Source organism: Impatiens glandulifera, chromosome 9, assembly GCF_907164915.1.
Source record: "Impatiens glandulifera chromosome 9, dImpGla2.1, whole genome shotgun sequence".
In the NCBI taxonomy this organism is placed as follows: Eukaryota; Viridiplantae; Streptophyta; class Magnoliopsida; order Ericales; family Balsaminaceae; genus Impatiens; species Impatiens glandulifera.
In genome coordinates, this window is record NC_061870.1 from 18071461 (window position 1) to 18082158 (window position 10698).

The following is a 10698-nucleotide window of genomic DNA, read 5'->3' on the forward strand; positions in this document are numbered from 1 at the left end:
TATTTATCGAAAAGCCAAACCTGATTGAGTTAAAATTATTTAAATAATCTCAAAATGATCCAACATTATTTCACTTATCTTTCCATTTATTACACTTAATTCATTAACTAAAATATAAAAATATTTTTTATTAATATTTAAAAAAAAATTATTCACTTATTATTTTTTATTTTATCATTATACATTAATATCTTAAATTATTTTGCCAAAACAAAACTCTATTTTTTTTTAAAATTACCACAAATTATAACTTTCTAAATAATCTTCATATTATTTAAATAAAATGTACAACGTACATAGGTTTATTTTTCAGAAATGTTAGGCACAGCTTGAATAAAGGTTTTAAAAAAACTTGAGTTATTTGATAAATAATGATTGAAAAGTGATTTTGAGGATGTGAAAATATTTTTAAGTAAAAAGAATTAAATAATATTAATATATAATGATAAAATAACAAAATTATAATTTAAAATAAATAGTATTTTGTATTTTAGTTAATGAATTAAACGATATAATAAAAGAAAAAAATGTCAAATAATATTTTTGTAAATTTGAGTTATTAAAATAACCCAAACTCAATGTCTCTCTGAATTAATTTAAGTAACTGGTCAATTAAATTACCTTTAATATAATTAAGGGAAGAACTTGGTCCATCAAGTGTTTGTTTAAGTTGTTTTTCAAATCTTGCTGAACAAGTTTTTTTTAATATTGCAAAGGAAGTAACATGCATGAAAACTCAATTCTAACGTTACTGCATGTTTTCATTTTTCTATCACGTAGTCTTCCTTGTCTAATCGTCTATTTTAATTTAACTTTATTTCATATAAAATATTTTTTATGTTGAATCATATCTAGCATTAGTAAATTATATTATAGATGATGTAGAATTTATGTTTCATAATATTAGACTAATATTTTAACTATATTTTGGCTAATTAGATCAAACTTCTTTCAAACAATATATTTATTTTAATGTGCGAATGTGTTGAATAAGGGCTTGAATATTGATTTGTAGTTTTTTTTAATAGAATATTAGCATATAATACCATTATTTATGAGGTCATATTTAATTATATATTTTGAGTTATAATTTATTTGCATTTTTTTATAATCATGATTTATTTCCTAAACTAATTAGCTAGCTAGATTCTTACAATTATGTCCTCTAACTTTAATTAATGCATTTTCAGTGAAAGTCAATGTTAAAAACATTGGTCAATTAAGCAAAAAGAATAATTCAATTAATCGAGCTACTCTTATGTATTAGTTATTTATAATTTTAATATTCATTGTTAGGTTTTAACAATCAAAACTTAATATATTATTAACAATTAAGACAAAAATGACAAAGATAAAAAAACCGCAACTAAGAAAACGTGAATCATTAAGAAAAATAGCATCAATCATCACTAGTAACATAAAAATCTCAATCCTTACTTATAATTATCCATCTCAATGATTATCGAGTCGCTAAAATTAATAACCGGAATTAATAGTTTTGGTTATAATCTAGAGTTATTTTCTGGATAATCATTTCTTTTATCTTCATGATTTTCATATGGTTTATGTTGTTTTTCAGTGAATTTAATGCATTCCATCTCCTCTACATATTCTTATATTTCTTTTCTTCAGTACGTGGAGCTTGTTTGATATTAGTTTTTTTTTACTCAAAACGTAATATTTTCCCCTTTTCACTTCATATATATCTTATCATTCCTTTTATTCAACAAAATTCTAAAATACTCTTTTTATTTTTATTTTTTTGAGAAAACGATTTAGGCGTCATTTCATTAAAATTTCCCAAAAATGGAAAAAAAAAACCACAAGTTTAAGAGATAATTCTAGGCAGGCCTAGAATGATTTTGAAGTCGTAACATTTTTATTCCAGTTCCTACAGATATTTCAGTTATGCTTCGTGCTTGTAATTTTTGTCCACGTTCCCGCGAGGGCGCTGCAATCCGATACAATATCTTTCCATAACTCTTCAACGCTCATGCGGGTTCTGTCATATACCCTTGTATTTCGTTTTGCCAAATGTTATACATCACTGCTCCAAAACCGCACTTGCACACGCTTGTTGCAAATCTATTTCTCTTGACTTTGAGTAGTTCTAAAATACTCTTTACATTATATATAATTTATATCTCATATATTTAAATAGTATAACCGTCACCTAATTAACTTTACAAAACTAGTTTTTTTAAATATTCCTGGGTTGGATCGAGTTCTTATTCTATCTGCCATGAACATGATCTTTATGTTTATCTGCAACTTGTAATTGTCGAGAAATGGTCAAATTATAAGTTTGGCTGATGACATTTTGTTCTTTTATTTATTGTCTCCTTCCTTGAAACTTTGTATTGACTTTTAGATAAAATAAATTATTTGTCCTGAATATTAAATAGCTTTCTTTGGTTTAGACGAGTTCTTGTTATGAGTCATATTGACATTAAAATATGAAGAAGAAATAAACTTTAAAAAGAATAAAAATGTCACACACCAACCTCAATAAATAATATTAAAAACTATAAAAAGAATCAAACATATTATTATTATTTATTAATACTACAAGTGAATCAAGACATTCAACTAGGGCACACAATTTATTAATTAATACAGAATATTAAAAGAAAAGACATATTGAGATATATAGTATACAATATTTTCAGTGATATGAATCAAATAAATCGTTATTATAATAATTTTGGAATGAAATAAATATATTTGTTAAGTAATTATTAATGGATTAATCTTTGAGGTGTAGTAGATCGACAGCTCCGGTTGCAGAGCGGTTAGCAATCCGAAGTGACCAATAATCATCTGCTTTAATGGCTTTGTATAATCGGGGATGTTCCGAGTCGATAAACTCTTCTGGTGCAAATAATTCTTCATCGTTCGGCCCAAACATAAACAACACGATTGAAACCCTAGCCGTTCCTTCATAGCATTGTACTCTATGCCTTGCATTCCATAGCCTCCCATTGCTCCATAACTGTGTTATAGAAATAAAGTTTACATGTTAGCAACTTACTTTATATAAAAATAGAATTTAGAAATTACATGTTTTAAAAATTAACACACATTATATTTAGCAACAAGTTCTTGTTAGTTGTTACTATTCATTTTGTATAATATTTTTTTATTGCATGTAATAGATTTTTGGACTTAAATTATTTTTTGGCTGCATGGATTTTTAAATTGTAAGGATTTGGTTTTCTGATATTTATATAGTACTTTTATGGTTGATATTAACATTTAGACACAAGTCACACAACACATAGTTTGTATTGTATGTTACTAACCATTGCAAGATCTCCGAGGTTGACGACTAAGGAATCGGGCATAGGGTCTACGTAAGAGTACTGACCGGTTTCCTTGTGTAAAATCTCAAGCCCACCGACAGCTTCATCGTCTTGTACGATAGTGATGAAACCGGGATCAGTGTGGAGGTAAACTCCGGTTGAGCCAATATATTCTGGCGTGTAGTTGTACTTGTTAATTCTCAACAGACAAGGCCAGCCATTAAAAATATCATTTTCTTTGAGGTCCAAACCCAACCCTTGTGCTAATTTACGGGCTAACTCCATCGAAAGCTCATGTATGGCTTCGGAATATTTCGAGATTATGTCCCTATAAACATAAAAACTATTATTTAGTTCTATTTAATTCCAAACAAACTTTGCAAAATAGAGAATAGATAGATACCTTTGTTGAGGAGTGGCACCAAGTTGATCATAGAAAGTTGGAAGAGAATGAGGGGCAGCCATGTCATGGCATGCCAAAGCCTCGAAAACAGGTGTGACTTGGCGGGGTGCCGTGTAGCCATGGCGCCCCACGGGGTTAACATTTCTCTCCTTGATCTCCATGGGAAGATCGAGGAGTGATCGAGACACAACCTTCATTTCCCTCATTAACTCGGACGAAATTTTGTGGTTGATCAATCTGAAACAACCCCATTCTTTACATGCATCCAACATGTTCTCTGTTTCTATAGGAAACTTTTTCATATCAATAACCGGGACCATTACATTTTTCATTCCCAACCCCATCTCTCTTAAACTCAATTCTTGATGTATATGGTTGAATGTGATTGTGATATAATGTCCCATGATGTCTATTGTATTTATATATAGGGAAAGCCGTGTTTGATATGAGGTTATTTTGGTAACATTGTAACAATAGAAATATAAATATATAGAAAATTATGTTGTGATTCATTTGGAAAATGAGTTATTTAAAATTTATATCGTATAACCCACCTCAAACAAGGTCTAAGAAGAATAGTGGAGAATTTCAGAAGATCAATTCTTGTGTCAAATTTTCAATATTATGAAAGAAGGGAGAATGGGTAAAAAACTCAAATTGGACCTTGAACTTATAAGCTATATTCCCATTTCCCTTTCTACTTCAAAACTACAAAGATGTCACTTACAATAAATCACCCTGGCCCATAAGATTTCTTTTTTACCCCTTTTTTTTATTAAGAAGAATATCATAATACATTGACACCCCATCGTTATGATTCCCGCTTCAATTTAAAACGCTTTCAGATTGAATTAAACCCGTAATTTTGACCGAGATTTTATTCTCGGGTGATTAGCACAACTCATCTGTCATAACCTCTTTAAATTATAGCATTCTTAATGGGTATTGAACTTGAAAACGTTTCTTAATGGGTATTGAATTTGAAAACATGAACTTGTTCAATTCATTATATTATTGACCACTCTTTCTTTTCTAATAAACTAATTGGATAGTAAATATATATATATGTTTGTGAGTATTTCAAGTAAAAAATATATATTATTGAACATAATTTTAATTTGAAAATTTGTTGTCTTTAATTTTTTTAATTCTATTTTGTTTAGAGTGTAACTATTATTTGAGAACTTACTATAATTCATATTGCAACAACTTGATATATACAAGTCCTTTTAATCCTAAATTTAGGATATTAAGTAAACCTTGAATTGTAAATTGTTACAACATGACATTTGGTTTAGTGGTTTTGCTAATCGTATCAGATATAGAATAAGATTGAACAGTGAGGAAAACATGTCAAATGATAGACTTTTGTTAATAGTTAAAAATAAGGGGTTAAACTCGTCTTCTCGAGATTCCATACGGTGGCGTGATCGAAATAACTTTCATGTAAGACATTATTACACTTTGTTCAATAAGGTTAGCCCGATTGATCTTTGTTGGGAAAATTTATAGGAGTCTAATAAAGATGCCTACTAAGATCTCATTTTTTGATTGGAGTGTTATTCACGACAGAATTCTCACTAACAATAAATGTATGAAAAAATGCATGATTATTGTGAGTCGTTGTTGTATGTGTTATAAAGAGGTTGAGACAATTTCTCATCTACTTTTACATTGTCACATTGTTGTAAGTATATGGAGTCTTTTGTGGAATTGACTGGAATACAATGGGTTATTCCGGAAACTATTAGTGGTTATTGGGAGGCATGAATTGGGGAAACTAAAAATGCAATTAGAAGATGGGTCTTTATTCCTATAATTTTCTGATGGATTATCTGTTTGGAAAGAAATTGGAAAACTTTTAACAACGAAAGTAGACTGTTAAAGATTATTCACAATGCCATCATCATAACGATGTCGAAGATTAAATTCAGAAAACTTGTGGATTCGTGTGGAGATCTTATTGTCATTCTTTAAGATCTTCGAGTCAATTAATTATTCTAATATAATCAATTTGTAAATCGTTGGGCTTAAACGATTTTTTATTAAATTAATCATAAAACAAAAAAACAATTGTTACAACATTTTAACTATTATTTGTGAGACATAATTATGAATTTAATTGATATAAAAGACATTTTTATATGATTCACATATTATTATACAAATTCTAAATATAGTTTGTGATAAATAGAATTAACTAAAAATATAGAGACAATTGATATGACACAATTTAAATATTTGAATTATAATAAAGAAAAAACATAAAACTAATTAAGAAATATATTATGTAAAAATATTGAGAATAATATTTAGAAAATAAACATAATATTTGTATCATATATAATAATAACAGGAAAAAAAAGAGATATTGATTATTAACTCTTGTTAAGAAGAGTTTAATAATGTAATGTAAAACAAGAGAAAATTAATAAAAAATTTGAGGGAAAAAAAAGTTGAAAAACAATTTTCAGCCAATTTGAACTATTTTGAAAGCTTTGTAAACATTAAGGTTCTTATTAATACAAATGAATCTAAAAAACAATTTTGAACATCTTAATATAAGTTGAAGGACCAGTTCAGTCTTATGATTAAGAAACGGTCCAAGTCAAGTTATTCTAAATAGTCCAAGTCAAACTTCATATCTAAATCCCATTCCCAATAGAAAATTTAATTTTCTTTTCAACATAACAAAGATTAAATAGTCTATTTTTAATTTTTTATTTTAAAAGAATTAAATCTTTGATTAATTCAATCAATTGGGATTGTCTCTCCGACCAGTTACACTTCAGTTTAATTATCCTATGGTCTTTATTATTATTATTTTTTTTTAGTAAAATTTGTAATATTTGTGCAGCTGAAATAAAGTCATTGATTTTTTTCAAACTTACCCCTCCTATGAAAAAAAAAATGAACAAGCCACCTTGAAAAAAATAGTGTTTCTATGGAACCTTTATTTTTTTAATAAAATAATATTTTATTTCAAAAAATAATTTAATTGCGAGTTAAAATTATATTTTATTCACTTAGACGAGTTAAAATGAAGTGAAGGTTATGACCTCACAACTGTTGTATCATATTAGCGTTATAAAAAATATTACTCCATGCTTAATAAGTGTGAAAGTAAAATATTATAAAATGCTATTTAAACAATTTTAATGTCAATGTGTTGGAAGGAAAATAAACTAAAAGATTATCATTCACATGAATATTGGCTTGTTTAATTTAGCAAATTAAGCATTGATTTATTCAAATGCCATTTTGAGTGTTATGTATCATAAAGTCTTATATCAAAATGTGTGATAATAATAGTTTGACTTGAATAAAAATCTATCTAATATTCATATTTTTATTAGTTCAAATACCTCAAAAATAGTGAAAGAATTATTCAAAAAAGCATATTGAGATAAAACATAAACATAAAAGAAATGTTCAAGTTAATTAACTTTTTTAAAAAAAATAATATATCATTTACAACTTTACTTGTTTGTTAAGGGACTTGTGGGCATCATTGCTGGTACATTAACTAAAGAAATAAGAATTCTTACACAAATTTATTAATTGAGAAAAATGTAAAACTATTTGGCAGCATGTAATTTTGCTCAAACAATAAATTGGTGGCCATCATGGACTAGTCATTTCGTATTTGTCTCCATTGATTCGTTAGTTTTTTTATTTATTTATGTGTTTCATATTTTGATCTGATTTGATTCAGGGTCGCATCAGTAAATTAAGTGCGAGACTCTTCAGCCATCTCACACCATCGGCTGAAGTGGAAGGCATTAAGTGTTGACCAATTGGATTCACTTTGGCTTGATATGACGGTGATAATTACTTAATTATACATTAATTATTAAATATTTTTTATAATATTTGAATGATTTATTTTTCAGGATCCGTTCGAGTGTACTAATGGTTTTCGAGTGTACTAATGGTTTATTGATCAATATCAAGCGACCGGATTGGCACACGCCAAACAGATATGAGATAGGTGGCGCTCTGTTTTGAACAAGGATTATATCCGGATTCATGAAGGAGACGAGGCGCGGTACTCGCCAATCCCCCACGAGACTACGATCGAGATGATTGGGAGTTCGTGTGTCGGAACCATTACTTCACGGATAAATTTAAGGTACGGTTTCATAATTCAAATAAAATCTGATATCAATTATTCTAACTTCATTTTTTATTTCAAATATAGAAAAATAGTCGTACAAATGTTGTTAACAGGAATAAGCTGAAATTCCCACATCATACTGGAAGTAGACCGTTTTCTCAAGTGGAGGAATAGTTGGTATGTACATTATTTCTAATAACTTAATATATAAAGAATGTTATTAATTTTATAAATAATTTATTTCAATAGACGCTTGAAATAGGACGGACCACCTCTGTCGTTGATGTTTTAAATAGGACCCGTACCCCGAAACCTACGAAAGAAAACCCCAACCCGATCCCAAACGAACGAGCGTAAGAGAAAATTATAAGTTAATTGAATTTAAATAAATTACATATGGCTAGTTTATTTATTATATAAATGAAAAATTATTTCAAATGTGAAGGTTGAGATGGAGGAAGTAAGAAGTAACGAACCGGATATATCTGACTTCGAGTTGACGAAGAGAGTGTTCAGACGCCAAATACATGGGACAGTGATCAGTATGGGGTAAGGCGTCCGGCCCACACACTTTTGAGAGAATCTTCGGAGTGACAATAATTTTCAACGATCCACTAATCGGTTGTTGGAGGAGAATGAAAAACTAAATGAAGATGTGAGAAATATGGCGATGACAATGGAGGAATTGGAAAATAGGGATGCAGAAAGAGCTGAAACGCTTAGTGAAATGAAAATAAGGGATACAGAAAGAGCTGAAATGATTAGTGAAATGAAATTGAGGGAGAGTAGAAGGAAGAGTGAAATCGAGGCGAAAAAGATAGAAATAAGGAAAAGAATGGAGAAATATGAGGAAAAATAGAAATGTTACTAAGGCATTATCAACGCCCTCCCCCCACCAGCTAATTCTAGTTAGTAGTACTTTTTGATTGGATACGTTTTGATTAGTAGTACATTTTGTTTCGACTGATAACAGGTTTTTGAATGATTGGGTACGTTTTGATTCGACTGATAACAGGTTGTTTGGATGATTGGTTTGGTTTAGATTTTGGAATGATAATGGTCATTTGGTATATGAATGTTATTTGTATATATATTGGTTTGGCTGGACAGGTTTTGGTTTTGGTTGCGCACAAAACAATCGGCCTATTTTGTACATTTTATAGGGGTAATATCGAAAGTTAAAGGAAAACTCTCGGTTTTTCCGTTTCAAATAAACCCAAGAGGTATATAGAAAACTCTCGATTTTTCACTTTTAAGAAAAACTGAGAGTTATTTGGAAAGTTTTCGGTTTTTTCCTATCAAGAAAAACTGAGAGTTATTTGGAAATCTTTCAATTTTTCTTGAAAGGGAAAAATCGAGTATTTTCCATATACCTCTTGGTTTATTTGAAACAGAAAAACCGAGAGTTATTTGGAAAGCTTTTGGTTTTTCTTGAAAAGGAAAAACCGAGAGTTTAACTCTCGGTTTTTCCCTTTCAAGAAAAACCGAGAGTATCCTATATAACTCTCGGTTTTTCTCTCTAGTATCCAAACCGATAAATTTACGATATCTCTCGGTAAACACCCAATTATATTTACCGAAAGTGGTAATACCAACGAATGACGAGAGTTACCCAAACTTTCGGTATTAGGTCTATACCGAGAGATTTTACTCTCAGTTTTTACCTCTTTTTCACCAGTAAAACACGTTTATTCAGGGCTACAGTAATCATATCTTGTGTTTAACTTCTAAACAATACTAATTTTACTTCTTTTGTACCTAAATTTTGTAATGTATACGTAGTTTTCAACTACTAGAAAATGGCCTTTTAATGAAGGTAAATATTGTTGTTAAAATATAAAATCAATGATTTAAATGTTAATTATTAATGTCATAATAACTAGGGTGGGGAAAATTACCGATATTAAAGGTATATCAATAATATCGTACCGTAATATATCGAAAATATCTACTTTTAAGGTATACCGAAAAAAAGTAAGGTATGATACCGATGCCATAATTATTGGTACTGTAAAGGTATGAAATTTTTAAAATTTTGGTATATCGAGATATACCGAAATACGGAAATAGTATTTATAAGGTAATATATATATATAAATATATATATAATATATATAAGGGAATAATTAAATAGATTTGATATTAATTTAATTATAGAAATATAATTTTTGAATAATATCAAAATATAATTATACTGAAATATTATTCAATATATGTAATCTCTACCTTACCGATGGTATTGATTTTTTTAAAATTAATATATTTTTTAGGTATCAAAGGTATAATACCGATATCATACCGAAAATAAGGTATACCGAAATTAAGGTAAGGTAAAGATATGAATTTTTTGTATACCGAAATTAAGGTATATCGAAACAAGGTATACCGAAATTAAAGTAAGGTAAATGTATGCATATTTTGCATACCGAAATTTTAGGTAAAGTATAAGGTATAGATAAAATATTAAGGTATACCGTACCGACCCACCCCTAATAATAACTGTATAAATGTTATACATTAAAATTTCAAATTATTTTTATTTAATTAAAAATAATGTGATAATGTTTGAGGAATTGTTTTTCTTAAATTAAAAAATATATAATAATATATAACTACTCCTATCAATAATAAAGGAATTTTATTTTTAAAAAAATATTAATTAGTAATAAGTTAATCAAAATACATTAAAATAAGACATGAAAATATATTAATAATCTACTTAGCTGTTACATGAATTCAAGATTGAAACAATTCAAAAAGAATGACAAACCAACTCCGAAATAACACGGTAAGAACTCAAGTGAATGCGAGTTAACGTCTCTATTACCCGCGTTGATATATTTTTCCAACATAATTTAGCTTTTTGTATATTTTAA

The 10698-nt window shown here is 28.3% G+C and overlaps 1 protein-coding gene across 1 annotated transcript; it reads right to left on the reverse strand.

Annotated features, from left to right (window-relative positions):
• Positions 1 to 2746: 2746 nt before the first annotated feature.
• LOC124915919 (2-oxoglutarate-dependent dioxygenase DAO-like) lies at positions 2747 to 4049 on the reverse strand. Its single transcript, XM_047456667.1, has 3 exons — positions 3706 to 4049; positions 3303 to 3630; positions 2747 to 2992 (listed from the first exon to the last, which is right to left on the reverse strand). The coding sequence occupies exons 1-3, from the start codon at positions 4047 to 4049 to the stop codon at positions 2747 to 2749; spliced, it is 918 nt and encodes a 305-aa protein (XP_047312623.1).
• Between the last annotated feature and the right edge of the window lie 6649 nt (positions 4050 to 10698).

Excerpts from the sequence above, each read along its gene's own strand:
- LOC124915919 (XM_047456667.1), bottom strand. The coding sequence starts at position 4,049 with ATGGGGTTGGGAATGAAAAATGTAATGGTCCCGGTTATTGATATGAAA. Across the intron at positions 3,631-3,705 it reads GGTGCCACTCCTCAACAAAG|GGACATAATCTCGAAATATT; the intron begins GTATCTATCTAT and ends TTATGTTTATAG. Across the intron at positions 2,993-3,302 it reads ACCTCGGAGATCTTGCAATG|TTATGGAGCAATGGGAGGCT; the intron begins GTTAGTAACATA and ends TCTATAACACAG.